The sequence below is a fragment of the Euprymna scolopes genome, chromosome 12 (genome assembly GCF_053919585.1).
Source record: "Euprymna scolopes isolate OS-2025 chromosome 12, ASM5391958v1, whole genome shotgun sequence".
NCBI lineage: Eukaryota > Metazoa > Mollusca > Cephalopoda > Sepiida > Sepiolidae > Euprymna > Euprymna scolopes.
In genome coordinates, this window is record NC_136493.1 from 11,058,945 (window position 1) to 11,086,608 (window position 27,664).

General features: G+C 34.6%; 1 protein-coding gene across 23 annotated transcripts in view; it reads right to left on the reverse strand.

Moving 5' to 3' along the window:
• LOC145291177 (uncharacterized) overlaps nucleotides 1–27,664 on the reverse strand; it is a 168,440-nt gene that overhangs the window by 77,917 nt on the left and 62,859 nt on the right. For all 23 annotated transcript variants that reach the window (XM_080136743.1, XM_080136738.1, XM_080136730.1 and 20 more), the window contains 3 exons: nucleotides 14,882–14,955; nucleotides 12,127–12,256; nucleotides 8,854–8,964 (listed from right to left, as the gene is read on the reverse strand). In XM_080136743.1, coding sequence (XP_079992869.1) covers nucleotides 8,854–8,964; nucleotides 12,127–12,256; nucleotides 14,882–14,955 — 315 coding nt within the window. The remainder of the gene's footprint in view (nucleotides 1–8,853; nucleotides 8,965–12,126; nucleotides 12,257–14,881; nucleotides 14,956–27,664) is intronic.

Here is a 27,664-nt window from a genome sequence, read left to right on the forward strand (position 1 = left end):
TATCCTAATGAGTTTTCTTATTCTGTCACATACATAGGCGCTGTCTGTCTGTTTCGGAACTTTGGGGTCCATGATTAGTTCTCTTTTTGCACTGTTGTGAAACTTTAGGGGCCGCAAGGTAACATGGTTTTCATTTGTGAGCGAAGTTTATTTATATATAAAACAGCCTAACTATGTCAAGTCCATGAAAAAGTTGATGAATACTTAACCCTTAGAGAAAAAAGATTTTACGGTGCTCTCATATTACGAGTAAATACTGGTTAAAATCAGTGGTTTTTCCAACTGGTGACTAAAAAAAAAAAAAAAAAAAAGGGGGCGCTTATCTTTTGGCAAGTTTTTTTATTTTTTTAACCGACACTCTTCCATTAGTAAATGAATGAAAAATCTCATTAGTAAATGAAAAATGTCTTGTCAATCTTTATATTTTAAAAAAATAAAACAAGCAAAGTCAAATTATTTAAACAATAAAAGGTTTAACAGAACAATACGGTAAGTGAATTTAATTTCTTTTAGAAATTTACATTAAAATATTCTGCGAATGAAGCAATTACTTTTTTTTTTTTTTTAACTTCTTTGCACAACAAAAACAAAATGTGAAAAATTTATTAAAAGAGGAAAAAAGTTTAATTTTTTTTTTTTAATCCTTCGAACCCTAACTTTGCAAACTAACTAGTCACTCACAGCCGTTCAACTAAAGGACTGTAGGGGCTTGATCAAAATTCACCGATGCCTGGTATCACAGTTGTGATGTGAGCATAGGTAAATGTTTCCCGATCCCTAATAAAAATTTTAAAAAGTTGTCAGAAACAGCATTAAGGTAGAGGCGATTTCAAAAGTTCAATAAATGACTTATTTAATAGAAATAAACAATTACCAAAAATTTACTTTTTCGTATAGAAATAAAGAGGTAAATTAAGACATTAAATATGAATAAACATTAAAGGACGATAAGTATATAATTATATAATAAAAATATATAATTATATAATAAAAGTATATAATCATATAATAAAAATATATAATTATATAATAAAAATAAATATAGAAATAAACCCATGGTAAATGTTACCTTATGCTACAACAGAACACCAACCAATCTAATTTTTTTTTAGGGGTATTTGAGGTCGCAAATCTGATAATCAAACCCACTGCAAATTTACTGTTTACATGGTATGAACCCCTACACCTTGGGACTATTTTGTGCCATTTCACCATGTTCCGTAGTGTTTTGCTTACATGATACTTTGTGTGCGAACGGGCATAGTGGGGTGTCTTATCATATCGCGTAGGAATCTTTAAGCGGTCATTTCAAATCAAGTTTTTTAAAAAAATGTTTTTGTTTTTTAATGCTTTTTAATTGATCTAAAAATAGTTTTCACGAGCGGTATACAAAAACATAACCACCAAACATATTTTTATGTTTTTAGTTCTTTGGAGGGGGGGTATTCAATTAAAGGACTTGTGTAGTTTAACAGGTGCTTCTGCTGTTCAATTAACCGTTTTTCCGTAAGTAACGCGCCAACATTTACCATTTCACAAAAATTCTGTTTACATTGGGGGGGGGGTACTTATGGAAAAACGGTTAATCAAACTACAGAAGCACCTGTTAATTGAATACCACCCCAAAAAAAGAACGAAAAACATAAAAATGTGTTTGCTGCTTATGTTTTTGCAAACCACTCATGAAAACTTTATTTTTGATCAATTAAAAAAGCATTAAAGACATAAGACAAAAAAAAAAAAATAAACCACATTTTTTTAAACTTTCTTATACGATTCCTACGCGATGTGATAAGACACTTCACTATGCCCGTTCGCATACGAACGTATCATGTAAGAAAAACACTACCGAAGACAGTGAAATGGCACAAAATAGTCCCAAGGTCTAGGGGTTCATACCATGCAAACAGTAAATTTGCAGCGGGTTTGATTATCAGATTCATTGTCAGCGACCTCGAATACCTTTAAAAAAACAAATTAGAGTGGTCGGTGTTCTGTCGTAGTGTAAGGTAACATTTACCAAACCAATTTTAGATTTAAAAAGTAATATTATTGTTAAAAATATTTTTAAAAAAGAAATAAATAGGAATAATTTGAGACGATTGAATATAAAAGGCTAAAAATTTAATCAAAGATTTAGTTATTTTTAAATTTCATTTAGAAATAAGAATATTCTAGAAAGTGGAATAAAAATCAGTTAGCGATTGAAACTGAAAAAAAAAAAAAATTTAAATTTTAAAGAGTTATCGAAAATAAAGAGAAAATAAAACAAAAAAATGAATATCAAAAGATAAACAAAACATAGTAATTGTCTGTATTTTTGAGATGAGGTGTTTTCATTGATTGAGATTGCCGGACTGTCCCAGAGCCTAGCTGGAGTCCGAAGTCCGAACACGGTACCCCCGTAATAATAATAATAATAATAATAATAAAGGATTGGGTTCGAGACTCCTAACAAATGGTTCCCCAGTTCGATACAAAACATCTGATGAAGGCCGGAGGGCAAAACGGCCGAAACGTTGTGACAATAACAACCAAGATGAGGAAGTCAGTCCGACAATCTCAATCAATAAACAAAACATGTTATTCCCCTTGAAATTTGATATTATTGTATTTTTGTTGAATTAATCATGACTTACTTTTTCTTTATATTTTTTAATATATAAAATAACTCCTGAAATTGATTGTTATTAATTTCATGGTGCATGTTTAATTCATGGTTAAAATATTTGTTTTGACTTTTATCTTCAATTAAAGAAATTTAATGAAAAAAATCAAATCATTTTCAATTCCCTTAATTGTATTTCCACTTTTTCGCTGTACCAAATTTTTTCGCTACACAAAAAACTTTTGATTATATAATAGTATATTTCAAAACAACAATTCCACGGGAATCAGAATCGGAATCATACTTGATATTGGAATCGTTAATCAACATTTTCCTGGAATTGGAATCGGAAAAAATTTAGAAATCGTCTCAACAATAGCTTAACCCTTAATAGTTGTAAGGTTTTGAAACATTTTTGTCTTAAATATTTCAAGTGAGGGATGAAGGAGAGTTTTTTGTCAAAAGATATGATGTGCGTACTCATAAATGAAGAAAAATGTCATATTCCAAAATTCACATAAATTGATCAAGTAGTTTTATTTTAACTAAGAAAAATTTTATGAGTAAGCAAGGAGGGCCCACCTCACATCGCCATCTTGAAGAAACAAAAGGTAGATAACTTGACAATATTTCAAACTTGCATGTTCCATCTTGTAATGCTTACGATTTACCATTAATCACTTAAAATCGTTTAAAAATGATTTTCTTATTTAAAAATAAAACTACTTGATCAATTTAAGTGATTTTTGGAATATGATATTTTACTTTCTTCACAGGTACGTATATCAAAGATTTTTCTGTATTAATATGAGGAGGTAGGATTCTAGACAAGAACCAAAATTTCAATCAACTGAATGTTATTTGATCTACTTGGGTAATAACATTTCCATAGCATACAGTATAATCTTTGACCAATAATGCAATGGCAAACGTGAGAAGATGCTATTCAGAGTTCAATTCCTGCATAAGGACGTAAAACCTATATATCAGTAATCATTAGTTAACAAAACATTTTTCTTTTTAGAAGAAATCCATTTCAGTCACATGGATTACTAATGAAAACAAAGAAAACTTCCGAGCAATGTCAGATAGGGACAATTGTAAATAGATTTGAAAATTATGTTGTCTTTCTAAATATCAAATAAGTATAAGAGGCAGATTTTTATTATTTTTCTATACTTAAAATTATTTTTACAAAAAATATTTCTTTGCAAAATTTTTTTTTTTTTTTTTACTAAGTTAACTTTTTTATATAAAATGTACTTTCAGCTAAATAGATTTAAATATATTTAGAAATATTGACATTTAAATTTTAATTATGCAATTTTATGTAAAAACGGGAATAGAAGACAATTCTTGGTTGTTTTTGTTTAACAACATAATCAATCATTTGGGGGGGGGGGGGTTAATGCCAAATCCATAAATTTTGAAAAAACGTTTTTATTTATTTATTTTTTTTTACAAGGTGGTCACCACTTATCAAGGCCCGGAAGCCACTCAGGGATAAGGGTTATTGTAAGTACAGTACGTTAGTGTGGAGATTTAATAAAGTGTCTACTTAAGGGGGCGATTCATCAGGAATTTGTTTACGTTGGACTTGAAGACATCGAGGTTGTAGTCAGGTGGGAAGCAGGCAGACGGAACAGAGTTAATGCTTAAAGTTCTTTGTATATTCAAATATATATTCATGGTGTTCAGTTTGGTATGTTAGTTTTCTGGCATATCAAACCTTTAATATAAATACAATAATTTTTGAAAAAGTATGTTTCAAGTTGTTTATATCTTCAAATATTTATTCTTGGTGTTTGGTTTTGTTTGGTTCTTTGTAGAATTGTCTTTGTTTTACGGAATATCAACGATGCCAGAGTTATTTAATGTCGAATCCAACAATTGTGAAAAAAGTTTTACGCTTCAAGTTCTTTAGGTTTTCAAATATTTATTCATGACATTTTGTTTGGTTGTTTTGTAGAAGAAAATTGTTTTGGTTTTTAACTCTGCAGAACATGATTGAGTTTTATAAAGGGAAAGGAACAAAACAATAACATCACTGGTGCATCTAAGGTCAAGAAGCCAGTATCTTCAGACTGGCTTGATTTGGTAGCACCAGATGCCCTAACAGATATTACCACTCTAAACTCACAAACCCCAAATGGGTTTCACCACTGGATGTCTTTTAAGGTTATATCCTTTTAAGGTTATATCCAGTAACTTGTATTAAAAATGTTTATTTTCATCATGAAATGTAAAAAACTTCAATATGTCATTTTAGATCCAAAAACATTAAGTCAATTTATATAAAATTGTAGTTCTTTATAAATGTATTTGTTCACAAACTTCTTAGAAAGTTGAAGATAAATATCCAAACTCATATATTCTGAAACTAAATTACCAAGAGTACTTAGATGAGTATAAAATTATAGAAATTTTATAAAATTGAACTGTCAGTAAACAATAATAAATAATAGACTATAACGGAATGCGGTCGTAAATGGATGGTAACATTTAATGCTAGTAAAACTAAGCTGCACTTCTTTAACAATTACAAAACGCCTCTCCAACCCCTTATATCTATGACAAATAGCACCCTACCTGAGAATTCTACCTTCAAACTTATCGGTCTAACATTTGTGGGCAATATGAACTGGAACAAATAGGACATTGCAAAGGCTGCTGCAAAGAAGGTGGGTTCTCTCTATCGAGCTAGAAGACTACTCACACCCAAGAGTATCTTGTACCTCTACAAGGCCACCATTCGTCCATGCATGGAGTATTGTTGCCACATCTGGGCTGGTGCATCTACCATTAATCTCTCCTTCTTAGATAAAGTCCAAAAAAGAGTTGTCAATCTAATCGGTCCCACTTTATCAACTAAGCTCCAGACCCTGTCCCATCGCTACAATGTTGCATCACTGTGCCTGTTTTACAAATATTTTAATGGAATGTGTTCTGATGAACTCGTTTCACTTGTACCCCCTCAACGTCCATATTCCCGACAAACCCACTTAGCAATAAGATCTCATCTCTTCACTGTTGTTATCCCTAAATGCCAGAAAGTTTTCTATTCTAATAGTTTCTTCCCTCAAACAGCTAGACTTTGGAATTTCCTTCCTGCTGTACTGATATGCAGAAGTTTAAATGTAACATAAACAAATATCTTGTTAATCTTTCCTAGACATGGTCCCAAATAGTAGCCTCTTATGTCCAAGTAGCAATATGCTTTGGAAGAGTGAAACATGAGTAAAAAAAAAAAATGTCTGCAGCACAATCTCAGACATTACCAATTACCAAAAATTGCAGAGTGTGTCCTGAGGGGCATTCAAGACTAAATTTAGCAACTTAATGTAAATGTAACAAAAAATATCATTATAGTCAAGAGGTAGGAAGACACTCAATTGCCAACATTGCCAGGTTTTCCTGGTTGTTTTTTTCTTCAGACAAGTTTCTATGGCCTGCATGGTGGTTCTTTTTTGCAGCTTCTTGAACATCCGTTTGTCATTTAGTTCGATCCATGGTATCCGCCCCCTCCCCTGCCAAGCTTTTAAGTTTTTCTTGATAGGTCATGCATGGGTAGCCAATGCCAGACAAGCCACCAACTTCCATGACACAGGCTACATCTACCCATCCACTGGTGCATTTAACACGACCAAACCAGCAGAGATGCTTCTCACATAGTACTACATCCAGAGGTGGGATTTGGAATATTAGACAAAGGACAGACTTACTGGCATCCTTTGTCACGTTGGTATAGCATATCCAACAAAGCATGGCTCACTCACTATGCAAAAGTCATTACCTGTCCTGGACTCTGAGAGGCCAGCACTTGCTGACATGCAACTTTGCATTGAGGATGCAGTTACAGAACACCACTGTATGTAAGGGTATGCCCTTATTGGTCAGGAGTCGAAGACTCTCCTTAGTCTTGCCCCACGCAACTCTGCACCAATAGATTGTGCATGCCTCACAGGTGCCTCCTGGAGATTTACTGTCCCCAAGGTAGCAGAATAATTCAACAACATTCAACTTGTGTTAGCTTATCATAATTGTTTATTATGCCAGTATCATTGACCCTAGGCATGTTGAACCAGCTTCCCCCAAAGAAGGAAGTTTCATGGGAATATCAAGTTCACTCGCAGTCCCCAGTTGCATGTATAGGTTATCATGATGTGGCCTTCCGTTTATTGCATGAACTGTGCAAAGATATCTGGAACAACGAAAGGAGAAATCCTCTATTAAATGAAATAAAATTTTGGTTTTATCAGTACTCTTACAGAATTTGACCCAGATCCTCAGGATTTTCTGTCAATTATGGCTCGGGCTCAACCGGCAATCACCAGATTAAGCCAAGCATTGTTCAAATGTTGAAACACAAAAATCAACATTTTTTTTTTGTGTTTTGTATAAAAAATGTAATTCTAAAAATTAATTTTGAGGTGATGGGGGGTACTTTTTCTGTATATTTTTTAGCATCTATTGAAAAATAATTTGTAAATTTTCTTGAAGAAAAAACTTTTCTGTACTTTCACCTAACAATTTACGGTTTTCATAAAATCATTCATCTTTTCTTATAAAAAACAACTGCTTACAAAAAAAACTTAATAGTAGTTGACCCTGATTGCATTTTGTCCAAAGCTTTTGGATCTTTGGTATAAAAGTTTCTTGTCAAATGCTATGCCAAAAAATTTATATTCTTCTATAACTGCTATTTCATCATTATATAGTTTCAAATCTTCAGGATTTTCCATCAATTATGGCTCGAGCTCAACCAGCAATCACCAGATTAAGCCAAGTATTGTTCAAATGCTGAAACACTAAAAAATCAACATTTTTTTTGTTTTGTTTTTTATATAAAAAATGTAATTTATTAAATTATTTTTTAGATGATGGGGGATATTTTTTGTTAATTTTTTAACATTTGCTGACGAAAAATAATTTGAAAATTTTCTGGAAAAAAACTTTGCTGTACTTTCATCTAACAAGTTACGGTTTTCATAAAATCATTCAGCATTTTTTATGAAAAACAACTTCTGCTTACAAAAAAAAAAAAAAAAAACGTTTACTAAAAAACTAAAAAAATTTAAGTTTCTTTGAAAAAAAAAAAAAAAATAATTACTTTCACCTAACAATTTATGGTTAAAAATAAATTAATCTTTTCTTTTTTTTTTAATTTAAAATAATGAAAGTAAATAAACAATACAAAATGCAACTTATTTTTGAAAAAAATAAATATATTTATCAGTAAATTTAGTTTTCATTATTTTTTATTTATTGTACTTTTTTTTTTCCTGGTTTGTTTGTTTTGAAATTCGTCTGCATCTGTTACTTTGCTCAGCTTAATCCGGTGATTTCCGGTCGAGCCTGAACCATAATTAACAGAAAATCCCGAGGATCCGAGTCAAATTCTGCAAGAGTACCATTTTATCTGTATTGCAGCATATTGATTTTTTTTTTTTTAAGGCTATTTAAACTCAATAGAAACAGTAATCCTTTGGTGACAAAATGGTTAATTTTACTTTTGCATTGGAAAAGGAGGTGTTTAAAGTCATGGGCACCACATAGGAAAGTCAGTAACATTCATCAAATAGTTATTTCTTATGGTTATGTGCCATGTAGTCATTATTTTTTGTAACTCGTCAAAATATCACATCACACAAAGTGTAAAATCAATGCTCGTTTTATTTCAATTTGCATTTTGTTTTTTCACAGGTTTGATCACAAATTAAAAAAATGAATTTACTTTTATTGCTGATATGTCTTATACTCACATTCATTTCTTTATAAAAAGTGAACTCCTGTCAGAGTCCCACTAGAGAAGCAAATCCCAAGGCATCCTCAATACTCGATGTTAATGTCTGCTCTGCAGTCAATTTTTTTTTGATACGCTGATTGTAATATTAAAAATTTGTTTGACATATTTTGTATACAAAGCCAAATGTTTATTTTACAAAATTACCTCTTTTCATAAACCATAAACCATCAAAACAAACTCAGTCTTAAATTCCAAAAGAGATGAAGATCTGCATTCCAATTATTACAATATAGTATAATCATACGTATTACTAATTATCACATTAATATCAGTAGTAGTTCCTCTAACTTGTCATGGGCAATCTTGTTAAAGGTGAGGAGGAGTCAACTCTTGCCAATAGTATATGAGTGCAGGATATAAAAGATCCAACAGAAGGTTGAATCTGACTCGTTCATATGATCTTTCACGTCCATTAAAAAAACGAGATTTAAAATCTTACTTTATCCTGACGATCTTGCTGAATTCCATATTTGCCACCAAATCCTTTCGCAAAATCTTTTTGACTGTCGTGTACACTTAATTTCTCTTGGTGTTCATGTCCAACAGCACCCTGGTTAAAAAAATAAATAAAAAACATAGAAAAAAGATTTACAGATGCAGGTGTAAAACGAAAACTAAAACAATATTTAAAATAAGATATAGATATGGAACTTTAAAATAGGATTTAAATGATCGCAAGTGGATGTTTGATAATGTAACAGAGTGAGAGCGCAAGTCATCTACATTTTCACAACCATGTCATTGCCGGATGTGAATAAAGTGACTTCCATGTTTCAATTTATTTACCCTCTTTTAACCTGGAGTTCGGAGTGTATTGTGTCCACCAGCATCTTGCATTTATGACGTCGTTGGAGGAGGGGTACAGTATGCTTCCCCCACTGTCCCTGGAAAATTTTTTAAAACAGCTGTTCACTACCACTTTCGCTTTTCTAAACTGTTTTAATAAAGTAGTGAACCATATCAACATGTTTGCATGTGTGAAACCAACTCAACAATCATCGACCCCATGCTGTTGTGTGTTATGGTTTTCTTTTTTTAACATCTATTCTAGCTGTGTCGTCGTTTTTCAGATTGGCGACTGCCGAACGAGCCAAACACAGTGACAAGTATAAAAATACAAAACAAAAAACAACTCACAACAAAAAACAGATTCCGACACATTCTGCAGACATCAGTTGCACAGTACCGTGCAAATTAATTGGAACAAGTAAAAAATGCAGCAATGTTTCAGAGAAATCTATTATATTATTGAAAAATAATTGCCAATCAAAAAACATTACAAACTAGTTAACATGTTTGCCCTTTGTATTTATGACCATTTTAACACCATCTGGCATTGAATCAACCAGTCATTAGTTTAAGACACATTTTATTTAAATCGTCATCATAATACCAAACCTAATTTACTACTTCTTCATTGTTGAATAGTCATATTTTTTGAGTTTAGCTTTAACTATTGTCCATAGATTCTCTATAAAATTAAACTCAGGAGAATTGTCAGGCCACTCAAAGACAAGGACATTAATCGTGGCTTCTTCAAAGAATTTTTGCATTTTCTTTGATGTATGACATGTCAAATTCTCCTGAAATACTCGATCACTGTTTGGAAACTGACTTTGAAGAATAGGAAACAAATGAATCTCTAATATGTTCTTATATCTTTCGCAATTCATGGTTCCTATAACAGGTATCAAACGCACAGGACCAAATACACTAAACGTATCACAAAGACATCTTTTTAGAAAGACGTTTTGGTGCTTGTTGAACATGTCCAGCTCGGACAGGTTCACCTTTGGACCTTCTCACAAACATGGGCCTATGACTATGGATTTCAATATGCAACTCATCTGTAAAAATATAACTTTTCTCCACATATCTACACTTCAATTCTTATGCCCATCAAAATCTTTTTGTCTTCATTGCACGCGTCAAAAGTAGTTTACGCAGAGATTTGTAGGCTTTTCTTCTAAATTTGAGAAACCATCACCTGACAGTAGAATCGTGAACAATCACATCTGCAGCTGCCAGGTCACGCTACAAGTCAACACTAGTTTTCTTTGGATCCTTCACAAAGAAATCTATCAACATAGCCCGATTTAATTTTATTTATTGATAATCCTTGCCACCAAAGATTTTCTTACATTTAAAACTTCACAAATTGCTCTAACACTCATTTCAGTAAGTTCCATCATAGTCACAATCTTTGCACATTTTCTACCCATTCTGTGATGGGCATGTACATCATAAAGATTTGCTTGCATTTTCAGTATTTTGGTGGATTTTTTTTTTTATTAAGTTAAATTATAAATAAGAACCAAAACTTTAGATTCTTCTACACAACAACTCATAGTATTCTACTGAACATTTTTCAAAGTCCAGTCACAGTCTTGCTTGCAATTACAAAAAAAAACAATTGATTTTTATCATTTAAATGTTCATTACTTTTAAACAAATTGTTATGAAATTGGATAGTATGGCTGGAATTCCCCTATATATATATATATATATATATATATATATATATATAGTATATGGTTATGAAATTGGATATTAAAAACTAAACAAAATATTATATATATAGTATATTGGATAGTATGACTGGAATTCCCCTATATTAAAAACTAAACAAAAAAATCTCGGAAGTTTGAATTGAATTATCTCCAGGTGAGAATTGTCTGAAGATAACTGTTTCAATCCTACCCAAAGCCGGCCAGAGGCTTACTTGGCCAAAACATGGTGAGACGACAGCAACTATGGAAGGCAGTAATTGCAGTGGATGAAGTCAGGAGATTCAGAGTTCCTATCCGTCGCAGTTACCACCTGACGAAGGCCAGAGGAATAGTTGACCGAAACATTGTGAAACAACTAAGAAAAGATGAGGATAATAGTCTGCAATAAATAAAATTAATAAATAATACTCATCTTAATGAATTCCGATTTAAAATAGGATTTATCTCCCTTTGTTTATTCAAGATGGCAGAGCAAGACACTTCATCTTTGCTTCTGTGTAAAATTTAATTTTTTTAGTTAAAAAAAATACTTAATTTATGTGATTTTAGGAATATGACATTTTTATTCCATCACAAGTATGTACATCATCTATATTTTTATTTTTTTTATTATAGAGAAAATTCTGGAGAAGAATCGATTTTTAATTTGCAATAAAAAATAATATTGCTATCAAACAAATTATTTGAATTATCATTAAAGGCAGACATTTTAAGAGAATTTCTTTCAGAAATAATAAAAAACAGAAAAAATTTCATCCTTTATGAAAATCTTGAAATATGCAAATAAGTACCAATAGTAAACTTTTAAATTTCACGAGGACTGGCAAGAGTTATTTCCCTTTTATTAGGATACTTTTTAAAATATTTAAAAATAAATAAATTGCAACAGGGGATTATTTTTTATGTATTGTTGAGTGAATTAGGAATAAACAAATATACATGTGCTCAATATGGCTAAGGTTATAAGAAATGAGCAATTTTACTGGTAGCAAAACAGATAAAGCAAGACTGCCATCATCAGAACTGAACTATCAAATGAGAAAGTACTCACATTCCTACAGTATGTCCTTACGATTAGAGAACGACACTAACATAAAAATATAAAATTGTTAAACAAGATCATTGTGGTTCTAGTCAATGATAAAACTCATTAATATAAAACTAAAAACTAATTTTCACATTAACCCCGAAAATATACTTGCCTTATCCATACGGTCTTTCTGGACACCAAATTTTCCTCCATAACCATAAGATGCCTTTGGCCCCTGTTCAAATTCTTTGTTCTTTAAATTGGTATGATCTTTTGCTACATTCTCGCGTAGGGTTTTCATGCTAACAAAACAAAGTGTGAAGCAACTTATAAAAACCAAAGAAAATTGGAGCAAATAACAAAAACTGTAATAAAAAAGTAGAGAAATATTTTAAGTGCACATAATGAAACAACGATTCGTGTATGCAACTGCAATGACATAACAGATAATGTATCCAAGTATAACAAGGTAACATGCAGTACATACAGTGATGTAACGCACTGCACACACAGTGATATACAGTGATGTAACGTACACAATATCCACAGATGTAACAGGTATCATAAGCAAGTAACACATACAATGATGCTACACCTATAACAATGTCATGTGTAGCCTATGCAATGACCGCGTAACGCGCAGCACACGCAATGACCGCGTAACGCCCAGCACACGCAATGACCGCGTAACGCCCAGCACACGCATTGACCGCGTAACGCCCAGCACACGCAATGACCGCGTAACGCCCAGCACACGCAATGACCGCGTAACGCCCAGCACACGCAATGACCGCGTAACGCCCAGCACACGCAATGACCGCGTAACGCCCAGCACACGCAATGACCGCATAACGCGCAGAACACGCAATGACCGCATAACGCACAGAACACGCAATGACCGCGTAACGCGCAGCACACGCAATGGCCGCGTAATGCGCAGCACACGCAATGGCCACGTAATGCGCAGCACACGCAATGACCGCGTAACGCGCAGCACACGCAATGACTGCATAGTGTGCAGCATACGCAATGACCATGTAACACCCAGCACATGCAATGACCGCGTAACGTGCAGAACACACAATGACAGCGTAACACGCAGCACACGCAATGACCGCTCATAACACGCAATGACGGCATAGTGCGCAGCATACGCAATGATGACGTAACACGCAGCACATGTAATGATGCCGTAACGTGCAGCATATGCCATCACAGCATAACGTGCAGCATATGCCATGATAGCGTAATGCGCAGAACACGCAATGACAGCGTAACACGCAGCACATGTAATGACACTGTAACGCGCAGCATATGCAATGGCGGTGTAACGCGTAGCATACACAATGATGGTGTAATGTGTAGAATATACAATGATGATGTAACATGTAGCATACACAATGACAATGATGCTACTACTACTGATGGTCGCTGTTATTACAAAGTAGATTATAGAAACGTAGACTATTGAATGTCGGCAAATGTGTGGCAAAGCAAAATTGACAAAAGATAGCGACACGTGGCAAAAAAAAAAAAAAAAAATTAGATACTCTTTCTTGGGAGCAAAGGTTTTCTTCTTTGTTTTGTTATATTATGCATTATATAACACTTCAACTTATTTTTACACTTTCTAGCAAGAAAGTTGCTACTCAACAAAAATTTACTGATGCAAAACCTTATCACACACACAAAAGATTTCATCTTGTAACCTGAACACTCTGGGTTCAATCCCTGATGGATTATACACAGCATTACTGCTCACATTTTTTTCTTCATAGCCCTACATGATGACTGTTGCAGTTATCTTCTTTATTATAATTCATTGGTGAAATATTGTAATTTATTCAACTTTTCTGTTCATTATCAAATTTTCTTATATATACTAGCAGGACCTGTGGAAATTCCACAGGGGGACTCATTCATATGTAACATTGTTGGCATTCTGTGCATATTCAGCATAAATGGAAATGCTTTGATATTATTGTAGCTCTTTTGTTAAAACTGCAAAAGTATTTATCTAAGCTAGCAAGGACGCCCAGCATAAACTGGTCATAAAGTACGCTTAAATATATTTTAATTCTTACTGATTTCATATATATTATGATAGAGTTAATGTTCTATCGATTTTTATATGTTATAAAGTTGTGATTTAAAAAATAAAAAAATATATCCATATGCCTTGGATGCATCAGCTTAAATTGAAACTGAAATCAAAACTTATGAAAAAATACATATTATATATATATATATATATATATGGGGTCTCAAAAGAAGGTGAATTGATCAAATATAAGATGGAACAACAGAAGCAGAAAACCAGCAAAAAAAAGATTTCAGAGCATCTAGAGTAACTCTACAAAGTCATCATGAGTCGTTACACCACTGAAGAGCAGATGTTTATCGTAGAGTGGTACTTTCGGTTGAATTCAAATTTCAGATCCTTCAGTTTCTTTTGGGACACCCTGTGTATATATGTGTATATATGTGTATATATATATATATATATATATATATATATATATATATTATATGAGTTCCTTCAGCTATATTCGAAACCAAAACTTGTGAAGAATTCTAAGTAAAATTATTTATTACAAGAAATGAAGTCGATAACAATTAAACGACTCGGATGTAAGCGTGACACAGAAAATAAATAACACACGCTATCGTATTAATACGTAGATTATACTATAGAGTGAGAGACTGCTTTATTAAATAAATTTAATTTAAAATGGTTACTTACTTCGTGGGTAAGCGCAAAAACAATAGATTGGAAAAATATCTACCAAAAATTGAGAAAGATAAAAAAAAAAGAATGACTGAAACATTGCGACATAAGAAACAAAATTGAGAATGCTAATCTATAAAAATAATTCTCATCATCAAAATGTTAGCAATTGATGAAGATAAAAAAAAAAGGTACTTACTCAAGTGACGCCATGTGACCTGATCCAGCAACAGTTTTTGAGCCCCATCTTTGATCCTTCTCACTGACATCATTCTGAGAAAAAAAACAAAAAACAATATTGATTAAAAGATTTCAAAAACAAATACAAAACTAGATGATAAAAATAGTTTTTCTTATCACTAGAACTACTTAAAAAAGATGTTCACTTATACACAAATATAACTATATGAACAACTGCTTACTACACCCATCCCTTACATATTAGTTAATGGTGATTAGGTCAGCTAGCATGGAGTTTGACAAAGATCACATTGAGTGCATGTCATGATGACTCAAATCTTCAAAGCAGAATCATTCTCAGGATTGAATCAAGGGTGGCTGACATCTGAGATCAAAACAAAATGAGGGGTCAGATCAGTTAGAAAAAAAACTAGTGATGATGAAGAGAAATGTCAGCATCAATAAAGGCTGATAATATAAAAAAACATTACTCCCCCCTCTCAGTGATAGGAGGGGGTTGAAAAGTCGGGACTAGCTGATCACATATGGGAAGAAACACACTTCCCTTTGTAGAATGAGGTCAAAATAATTGACATGGATGCAAGATGGAGAGTCAGGCAACTCAAAGACCAGCACATATGCTAAAAAAATAAAAATTACTAAGCAGACTAAGCCTACATTTTAATAGCACTTGGGATCCTCTAATTGTAGGAAAAACAAAATTTGTACACCCTTAAACTTTTGGCGATGGAAGGGAGATAATCCCCTGTTGATTTTTATTAGAGTTGCCTCCCCTGTGTCAATCAATTTGTCCACGCATATGAAGCCACAGCCATAAAACAGACACAAACTCCAAGAATATGAAAATCTCTACAGAGCCAATAACTTTTCTTTCTTTTTCAAACAACAACCAACATTCTTAAAGACGGTTGAAGGCAAAACCGACCAGAATGTTGCACAAATAACACTCAAGATGAGAACAATAGTCCGATTAATACAATATAAACAATCAGCCTTCATCTCAAAAATTCAGAACTTTGATATCAAGTGATTAGCTGCCATGACTCTAGTAAGTAAGAGTAGAGTTGAAGGTTCATAATATTCCACTCTTCTTTATCAACCATCCTTTGGTGAAAACGGCTGACAAAAAGAATACAAAAAACAAAGATAATATTTTTTGTAAAACTAAAAGGAAGTTTTAATAGATTAACAGACAAAAAAAAATCAATTAATAATTAATTACTGAGTAAGTCAATCAATTAATTATTGAAATAGTAATCCGTAAAGCTTAAGGAAGAATCTGCTATTCACGTGTGAATAATTAGAATTCTGATTTTGAATATTTTCATTAAACTTTTTATATTTGAAATATTTTTTTACTTGTTTGGAAATGGATTTTTCAATGGCTAATAAATTTATTAAACCGATTATGAATTACGAGCACAATATAATCTGAATATTTTCATATTTATAGAGTTTCATTTTTAGATTTCGTAATATTTCAATCATTCATCGGATAATATTGATGACACTTTTTGACCTTATGGAGTACAATTTCATCGGACATATTGACGTTTCGGATATTTCGATAATCCCTACACACCTGGAATGGCATTGTCTTCATTGTCAATGTTATTGAACACAGCTTCATTAATTGGTGGGTTTTTCAAAATTAAACAAGGTCTTTTGTAAAAGTGTAATTAATTCATGTCGCTTAGAGTTATATTTTACAAAACCAATAACCCAATCAAAAACTTAGATGTTCTTGACAATTTACAACATACATGTAGAATATATGTAGAACATTTCTTATGAACAATGGAAAAAACATAAGTGTGTGTGTGTACATGTGTGATCAGGCATAGTTCTGAAATGTTCTTTAATATTGTTGCGAGATAATTCATGCTTGTTCAGTGTTCATGTTTATAATTAGGCAATGTCTTACCTCGATAAGTTTGAACTTGTATATATGAAGTATAATTCGTTCAAATCATTTTGCGTGTACTTCTTGTAGTGACGCATGTCGCATGCATTTGTTGGTCATGTCGAGGTGAAAAGAGAAAGAAAGAAGAAACGGAAGAAAAAGGTCAAAAGGAAGTGACCTAGATGTGTGTCATGGCAGATGTCAAATCAACACGGCAAAGTTGTTTGTGTGCTGCATGCACGTAGCTTGTTTTGTGTCTGTGTTTACGCCACATGCGAACCTGATGTAGCAGCCATAATAGTTGCTATATATAAGTTATAAAAGTGCGTACTGATCTGTTTACAATTCAACTCAAGCGGAAATCAAAGATCAAAAACAAGGTGTTACCAAACAAAGTGTCCTTTTAATCGCTGCTTTTTTGGGGGTCTTTCAATTCATATGATCCCTTATATCCACGGTAAATGCTGGACTGAACTTCAATCTCTAGTTCCCACCCGTTTATAACTCCATTTTTCATCCAACATCAATAAGCTGAAACCCTCATTTAACTTTTCTGTATTAAATTAAAATACATTCTAACAAAGTTCAAATCAGCCAGCTCTAAAAAAGACAAAACCAGTTACCTGCTTACGATTTCATTGATATATAATTTTTTTTTTTTTTTTTTTTTTTTTTTACATGGGGTTCACCACTTATCAAGGCCCGAAGGCCACTCAGGGATAAGGGTTATTGAGTGTACAGTAATCAATGAGATAGTATTGTAGTAATCATTAGTATTGGGGGTTTAGATAGAGTGTCTTACTTAAGGGGGTGGTTTGTCAGGAATTTGTTTATGTTGGACTTGAAGACGTCCAAGTTGTAGTCAGGTGGGAAGCAGGTAGCGGCAGAGAGTTTCACTGGCGTGCAGTTCTAAGAAAGAAGCTTTGTTCATTGAATCTACGTTTTGATTTAGGCACAGATAAAGATTGGGGAAAATTATTGACAGTAGTTTCAGCCTGACGGGTGTTTCTCGTGAAATATTGGCGAGGGGGGACGAGGGATTGGAGCTCAGATGAGCACATGCCATGGAAATAACGATAAAACAAAGACAGGTTCGCAATGTCTCTTCTGTGGGAGAGAAGTTGCAGGGAAGAGAAAAGGGCATTCCCCACTAAACCACGAAGTCTATTTTGTACTCTGTCAAGGCAGGATAGGCTGTTTTTAGCAGCTCCTGCCCAGATGTGGCAGCAGTACTCCATCCTTGGATGTACTTGGCTTTTATACAGATAGAGAATTGCATCAGTAGTGAGATATCTTCTGGAGGGTAGAAGGATCCCACCATTTTCTCAGCGTCTCTGGCAACAGATTTGATGTACATGTTCCATTTCAGATCAGGAGTGAAGGTCAAACCCAGAAGCTTGTCAAAACATGGAGCCTCCCCAAGACGAGAGCCATCCATTTCAATTGATGCCAGATGGGGATCAGAGCGTTGATGATGTAAAGATAAAAGCTTGGTTTTAGATGCATTAAAAGTAACAAGCCACCTCTTTCCCCATTGTACCACTTGCTCAAGATCAGAGGAGAGAGAATCAAAGAGAATTTGGTCGTTTACTGTCATGTGTTATCAGCATAGATGTCTATGAATGATGAAAGGATGTGATTTGGAAGATCATTGATTTAGATCAGGAAGAGAGTTGCGCCCAGGATGGATGCCTAGAGGACTCCAGCATTAATACTGTGGGTCTCTGATTTCTACCCATCAACCACTACTCTTATGAGCCTATCAGAGAGAAATGATTTAATGATTGAGAAAACATTTCCAGTTATACCATAGCTGGAGATCTTGTGAAGTAGGCCCTTATGCCATACCTTATCGAAGGCCTTTGATATGTCAAGAGCAATTGCCATGAAAAGGAAACCTTTGTCAAGAGATTCACTAATCCTATGTGATATAACCATTAGTATATCTGCTGTAGATCTTGCAGAACTGAAACCATATTTCATGTCACTAAGAAGGTTGTTTCTGTTGAGGTGGTTGACTACTACTTTATTTAATATGGATTCCAACAACTTACTCATGACACACAGGAGACTTATTGGTTTGTACTGAGAGGGAGATGACTTTTCACCTGAATTCTGAAATACAGGGCATACTGATGAGGTTTTCCAGGGTGTTGGAAAGCACTTCTCCTTAAGGCAATGCTTAAACAGTTTTGTAAGTATGGGGGAAAGTTCTGGTTGCTTTTTCAGCACTATAACTGGAATGTCATCAGAGCCAGTTGCTTTACTGGAATCAAGGTTCTTGATTAGCTTGGCGACCTCACACACAGATATTTGTATGTTGCATAGCGTGTTGTCTGTTATAGGAGGAAATACGGGGAGTTGATGGTCATTGTCGCATAAGGTAGAATTAGCTGCAAAGTTCTTGGCAAATAGTCTGGCCTTGTCTGATGCTGACGAGATGACCTCAGGTCCATTAATGATAGTTGGGATAGAACGCACACTTCTGTTAAAAGATCCTGTTTGCTATTTGCCAGAATTGAAGTGTTAATGAAAAACCAAGGTCAATCGCTATTGGTCAGGAGTCACCATTGTTTGGGAAGGGTGAACGGGAGAGAATCAATCGATGGGGGGAAGGAGGAAGAAAAAGAAAGCCAGTATCAACAGTTTTTCAACCATCAGAGTATAATGGCGATTGCTATTTAAATAAAAATTGTTTTAATGCAGAAAAAAAAAAAAAAAAAGGTTCTTTTTTTAATAAAATATTCTTTTAAATGTGTAAAATGTGCAGGTTGATGGTAAGAAAGTATTTTATAGGATTGGCAACTGAAACAATGACAATTATTAGAAAACAAACCACTTGATTCATTTTGAAATTAAAAATTGAAATCAGAAAGGAATTTAGCTGTGAATTTTCCCTTGGGGCGGGGGAGTAAAACCATCAATCTAGGTCATTGTTTAGTTGGCTTATTCTTTAGTTACTGAGGTTTATGGTCCTGTGCAGTTCTAGGAGGGCCACTCTCCCAGACTTTGCCTTCTCACCCTTTAAAAAGGGATTAGTTTACCGTTAATGATCTGAGGTCCCTCTACCATGGAATGCTGCAACAGCTGTCTAAGAAATTTTTGCAAACCTGAGTGCTCTCCTCTAGGGTGCTGGCTTTTCAAATCCTACTTTGCCAACCTTGTGTCACATCTTCCTGCTGTGAGAAGTAGATAAACATTGAGAATAGAAAAGCCAGCCTAGCCTTTGGACTAAGATCAAAATATAGTATCGATCCTAGTTCAATGGAAACCATTCTAAACAGAGGCATTTTTTTTTCTTCTTGACCCAATCCAGAGTGCTCAGTTGGTAGAGCTGAATTTTTCTTAGCTTAAAAACTGATTTTGCATAGAACTTCAAACTCATTGTGAGAAAAATAAATTTTGAGGATAATAATAATAGTACGAGTACAATAATATTGTAGGATCTACATTCAAGCTGAACAAGTATTACTTTAAAATTGAAAATCATCTCATTTATAAAACACGCTACATCTGTGTCTCCATTTTTTCAAACTGCATCTCCTCTGTACAATAATGTTAGTTTATTTTTAGCTATTCTTTATCTAACTGACGGTAGCTTATGTTTTAACATACATCTCAGTCTGGAATGCTACAAATTTTGCTTTCGGGTTCGATTCTAGCTGATGGCACCAAAGTCATTTTTTTTTTTTTTTAACTTTTGAAATCACGACTATATATTGGGTACGACATAATGAAATAATTTATAGAGAATTGATTATAATAATATATACGAAACCTGCATGAATTAAAATCTCATATTTAAGTGTCTTTTACAAGCAGACAATGTCGCTCCACCCCACCCCATCAGCAAAAAAATATGGTGCCGAAGGCTTGGAGCAGAAATAGAGATCCTCGTTCATACACAAAGAATGCCAAGAGAGGGAGGAGGCTGATATATATATATATATATATATATATATATATATATATATATATATATTAAAATAATTATGTTATCAAAGAGTAAATCTTTAACAAAGCAAAACTTATTAAGATAAAGAAAGCTCAACACTATCAAGGGGAGCAAAAAACAACACGATTAAATAAAGATGTGAAATAAAAGTTATAACGTATCTCTCTTATCTGTATATTTACCTCGGCGCCCCCCGCTCCTCACTATGTCGATTAATCAGCATCATATTCGATTTAACATTCATTTTTACACTGCCATGTATTGAATGGCATTAAGAAATTGACTTCAAAACTAACCTATCTCTCTTATTTTTTAATTGGAATTCATTATTGAGATGAGTATTATTTATATTAACTTTATTTATTGCAGACTATTATTCTCATCTTTATTAGTTGTTGTTTAATGACATTTCGGGGCCAGTGGCGCAGTTGATAGAGACATTGAATCTCTACGGTTCCAGATGAGCATTGTCTGAAGATAGCGGTTTCAATCCTACCCAAAGCTGGCCAGAGGCTTACTTAGCCAAAACATGGTAAGACGACAACAACTATGGATGGCAGGTATTGCTGAGAATGCAGTTAGGAGATTCGAAGTTCCTATCCGTCGCGGTTACCATCTGACAAAGGCCAGAGGATTAGTTGGCTGAAACGTCGTGAAACAACAACTAGTAAAGATGAGAATAATAGTCTGCAATGAATAAATTAATATAACCTATCTCTGTCCAAGTTTTTATCTCTCAGATCCATTTTTTTATCCTGGTGCCACCATATCAGGCTGTCTGAAGATATTGGCTTCCTAAGACGAAATGCACCTAACATTGATGCTTTTTGTTTTTCTACTTCCTTTTGCAAAACTTAATTATGTTCTACAAAAACTAAAAACAACAACCCACCTTTCACTTCTTCCCATTCCCCCTTTCTTTTTCTATCTCCCTCACTTCCTGACTGGTTTCTTAACTTAAAATGTACCAAATATTAATATTGTAACCATTTTCGCTCTCCCATTACAAAACTCATTCATGTTCTGCAGGGCAGGAAACAAAAACGATAAAATTCACTATAAACAACCAAACCAAACGCTACAAACTAGCGATTGAAAATACAAAAAGCCTGAAGAATAAAAAAAAAAAAAAAATTATTGGATGCAACATGAATACTATTTTCCAAAATAATTGGACTTGGCGCTAAATAACCTGAAAAGGGTTGATATGCTGTAAAACAAGACAATCGGCCATTCCTATCACTTCCCCCTGTGTGACCTCAACTGTTCTAAATCTACTCACCCAAAAACTCATCCACTCTTTAAACGTAGGTATACAATCAAAGTTTATTCTTCTGCACACATCTACTTCCTATACTGTCCAGATTTAATTTTTCTCTCAGGTCATTAGAACTAAGACTGCTTTTAAGACCCATATTACACATCCATTGTATCATTATTCTTTCACTTCTCTCCATGCAACGCATGTCCTCAACCTTCAGTGGCCAGGTTTTACTTCCATACATCATCACACACTGCACATGCTTGATGGATTCTTCTCTTGATCAACAACGCTAACACACTGCTCGCTAGCCAAGTAAGAAATTTCATGAAATTACTATCCACTTCTAATTCTTGCACTAACAATAGCACCTACTCCACCCTGTGCTCCAATAGTATTTCCAAGGTAACATTTCTCTACAATATCAACAGCTTCGCCATCCAGGTGTACTTTCTCCACATCCCAGTTCTCCTCCATCTCTATTACTTGCACACAAATTGGTTATCCTCTTTCGACTTACCAATAATTCCTCTGCAGTTCTTGCGTAGCCAGTGCGTGCAGGTGCGAAAAAAAAAATTGAATGGCACTAGACTTCCTTTCAACAAATTGAGCGGAGAAACTTCCTTCTTTTCGGGCAATTCAGCCATTAATATTTCTTCATGTCTATGAGCATTTAGAGAAAGTGACTTTTTTTTTTTACTAGTGTTTCTTGTTATTTTATTACCTAACTTATGTCTATAGATACCGTAAATATGTATGTAAATTAAATAGCAAATATCTTTATTTCAATATTATCCAGAAAATAAGACTCATTTTTTTTTTGTTTTTACGTAAAACAAATTTTGGTGCTTACGCGGAAACAGATTGTGCTGAAATAATAACATTACTTAGAAATCCATTCTTAACATGGGGAAGGAATGTCAATTTTGTAACTATCCTGTATTTTCACCTAACAATTTAATAAACAAGCGATACTGTAAGAATTTATTTAGAGAAAAAGTGACTCTTTTCTAAGTGTCACTAACAAATTTACATACACATGAACACACCGTAGACACACATGTAAATTAGATGGCAAAATAAATCTCTTTACAAGAACATTTCTATATAAAATAATAATTGTGGGAACGACAACAGAAGTAAAACAAAAAGATAGAAGAATACTAGATAGAACCAAGAAAACTGAAACCGTAAAATTGTAAGTTAATTATGCCTCCACCTCCCCACTCCCCGCAAAAAATAATGTTGGTATCGACTTGTATCACCAAATAGTCATGAAGGGCCAAAGATGATGGAAAACCTAGGAGAGAAATCACTAACAAGACCGCTACTGGATGAGTGAATAATACTAGGACATTGGAGAGGCTTGTTGCCACCCAAACTCCAGTGAAAACCAATGGCCATTGTCAGCAAGAAGTCAATGGCAAGCAACTGTTGCTATAATGTAAATTCATTTGAAAATGTTATCCAAAGAATGGTTTCATGGTTAATCAAAGAATACTGTACAGCTTTCTGGTATTATCTACTGACAAGGCTTGCTCCATGTTTTTTGGCAATTTTCTGCCAGTAAATGTGGCGATCAGTTCTCGCAGAGTGAGAGTTATCACAAATCATTTGGCAGAACATTGAGCTGGTTTTTCAGTTTGCGAGCTCAATTGTGCAGCCTGATATCCAATCATTGACACGTCTTTTGGTGGTGCCAAAAGTCTGATGTGCTACTTCGTTGACATGGCTTTTGAAGGATTGTCACAGATCCTCGACATTTGTATCAGTTGATTGAAGTGCTTCAAGATGGTCGGATAGATATATTCGAAATGAGTAGCTTCACACTTGAGCCATGATAAATTATATAAGCCATGATAAATTATATAAGCCATGATAAATTATATAAGCCATGATAAATTATATTTCAGCACCCAATGAGTCTTATTTGCTTATATACATGCTTTTGCACGGACTTGATTGACATGATCGAAGCCATTGACATTGGTGGTTTCTGCCCCACAGTACACCTGACAGTTGAGCACGTGAGATACCCAGCAAGATTTGATGAGGACATGCTCGATTTGATTCAGAGCAACACTGTCATTGGGGTATCGAAGTGGCATTTGAGATGTTGAAAATGGGTGCTTGAGATTGAAAACCAATTTGTTGCTGCAAAAGCAATCCGTTTGAACAGTGATCTCTGAGGTGCTTCATATTAGTTTCTATAGTTTCAAGATTTTGTCCATAAAAGCCTGGAGACTATCATAGAAAACATCCTTAATGTCATCAGTGGCATTGATAGTAAGGGCATAGACTGTAATCACAGATATGTTAAACAGTATGTCATGTAGACGTCTTCGGGCTAGGTGGGGAGAGATTGGATCCTTTGTAAGAGACTACAATAAGAATTTTTATAGGAAGACCACCTGGCTGGGGAAACTGGACAACAAGCTATTCGTTCACATTACATTAAATTTCTGCATGTTGGTACAGTCGTGGAAACAGGAAGCAGGGGGGGGGGGTTCTAAGTAGCCCAAGTAAGAAGCTGATAGAGTAGAAAATATTCCAGCCTCTTGAAAGCTATACAATGAAGAGGGGATTTTGCTTCTAGTTAGGTGAAATGGTATTCACACTGAGAGGGGCATAAGTGCAGCAAGTTCATTGGAGCATATTCTTTTGAAGTACTTGTAAAACAAACATAGGAATGTGATGTTGTAGCAACGGAACAAAAACTGTGTGGGATCTTATTGGGTTAGAGATTATTTTCAAACCCTGTCCAAAAGGAAGGGGCTAGGGGTTGCTGCATCAGCCCAGATGTGACCCTGCCAGAAAGCATATTCTTAAACGAAAATACCAAAATAAAAAATACCCATCATTAAAAAAATAGCTAACATACCCGACACTAGGCTTGTATGGAAAATTTGATTCACCAAGTTTTGAGGGTTCGGTGTTAGTTTATAAAAGAAAGAAATTAAACTAAATGAAAATATGGAAAGGTTAAAAAGACATTATGTATGACACATGTATGAATAATACTTGGCCTTTTAGCTTAGAGTAAAATGTAGTACCTGTTCTGCTATTAAATTTAATCTTTTCTGTTCTGTATGTAAGAGAAATCCTTCTAGACTATTGCATTTTTTATTTTTGTCCCAATCCAAAGGAAAAGAGAGAAAGATGTACAGAGATAGAAGTTTTAATAGACATGTTACACTTTTGTCCTGGGCAGTGCAAGGTAACCCTGCTAGTACCGTAATAAAAGAGAAAAGTGAGACTTGACAAAAACTACCCAAATTAAAAAATATTACATTATAGGGTCATGACATGGGTATTACTGTCAGCAGTGATTTGCGCTGAATGAAGCACATCTCTAAAATTGCAAGAAGACTCAGCATCATTCAGCAAGAGCATTGTTAGTCACAAAACTTAAAACTATGATACAACCAGCGGGATGCCCAGCATTGCCCGGTCATAAAATACACAAATATTATATTGTAATTAATAAACTGAGACGTGCATTTTCTAAACCATTCACTTCTTGTAAGTAAATAAATAAAAGAAAGAACTCGAAAGCTGAGATCAAAACCTAACCCGACAGTGAGTCAAGTACGATAACCATTAGACCAGCGTGACACGTCTTTGAAAGGTGTTTTCAAACTACTTGTTCTTAACATAAGTAATTTTTTTTTTTTTTTTTTTTTTTACATTTTCACCCCAAACAAGGCAAATTGCCACTTTGGTGTAGGGGGCTACTATCAGGCGAAACAACTACTGGGGTACTATGTAGGGATTTGGGCAGCAAGATGTTGGTTCACGTTGCACTTGAACTTCTGCATGTCAGTACAGTTGGGGAAGCAGTGACCTGGAATGGAATTCCAAAGTCTAGCGGTTCTGGGGAAGAAACTACCGGAGTAGAAAGATCGTTTACATCTAGGGATCTCTACAGTGTGGGGGTGGGATTTTGCAGCTTGTCGGGTCTGTCGAGGGTGTTCACATCGTGGGGGCACAAGTGCTTGCAGTTCATCAGAGCATTCACCATTAAAATACTTGTAGAACAGGCAGAGGGATGCAACGTTTCATCGATGGGACAGAGGCTGAAGCTTAGATGCCAGTTTAGGGCCTATCAGATTTGCGACTCTCTTTTGAACCCTGTCAAGGAGCGAGAGACTAGTAGCCGATGCACCAGCCCAAATATGACAGCAATACTCCATACATGGGCGAATGGTTGCCTTATAGAGGTACAGGATACTTTCGGGTGCTAGTAGTTTTCTAGCACGGTAGAGAGAGCCTACCTTCCTTGCAGCGGCCCTGACAATGCCCTCGATGTAATTGTTCCAACTCATGTTTCCTGTGAACGTTAGGCCAAGGAGCTTGAAAGACATACTCTCAGATAAAGAGTCGTTGGCCATTGCTATAGGTGGTAGAGAAGGTTTCTTGTAATTATTGAATGAAACCAGTTTAGTCTTGGCGGCATTGAATGTGACCATCCATTTTTGTCCCCATTCCACTACTGATTGGAGGTCATCCTCTAGTGTTTCTGCCATTACTTTAGATATAGGTTCATTTGTTTTCCTGTCGTGCCTGCTATAGAGTGTGGTGTCATCAGCATATATACTCATCTCAGAGGCAATTTTGTCGGGGAGGTCATTTATGAATATCAGGAACAGTAGAGGTCCAAGGATAGATCCCTGGGGCGCTCCCGCATTTATATCATATTGTTTAGATGTACGACCGTCGAGAACAACCTGGATTTTTCTCTTATCTAAGAAGGATTTAATTATGTTAAGTATTCTACCAGTGATACCGTATGATCTAATCTTCCTGAGGAGACCCTCATGCCATACCCTGTCAAAAGCCTTAGATATATCTAGAGCTACCGCTCTGCCCTCTCCCGCTTTGTCCAGTGAATGGTATATGCGTTCAGAGATTACAGTGAGGATGTCTGCTGTGGAACGGGCTTGTCTAAATCCATATTGTTGGTCGGTCAGAAGTTTAGCATCTGTAAGGTGCTGGACTAGAGCATGGTTAATTAAGGTCTCAAATATTTTGGCAAAAAATGGGAGGAGGCTAATAGGGCGATAATTTAATGGGTCAGTTCTTTCGCCAGAATTCTTGAATACTGGTACCACAGAAGCAGTTTTCCAACCTGTCCCAATTTTCAATCTGTCATGTGAACTATTCACACATGTGCATTCGTGGAACAATTAGCAAACAGATAAAAATCCAATGACTTCCACGTACCAATTTTTCAATTTTGACTCCTTAGCAGCCCCCCTTTTTTCTTTTTTTTTACAAACGTAAACCAATTTAAAAGTTTTCCACATCTGAATATCCTATACACCAATTTTCAAGTGTATAGATCCAAAATTTGTTGAGTATATAGGTTGAGAAGCACACACATATTCTCACTTTTATAGATATAGAGATAATACATAGAATCCATGTCATTGCTCTGGAACCACTATTTTGTTTGAAATATTAACTAATTTGAAATCATTAAAAGATATGTGACCAAGCAAATACTCTTGAAATATCTGCTCTGAACACCTTTTTTCCTGTGGATCAGCTTTAGCGAAACTTTTCAAGCAATTGAATTGGTAAACATTAGTGTTGGAATGATTAATCGGTATCAGACTTTTTGAGTTATCGGTATCAGAAAAATTTGTGCATTTTCTGATGA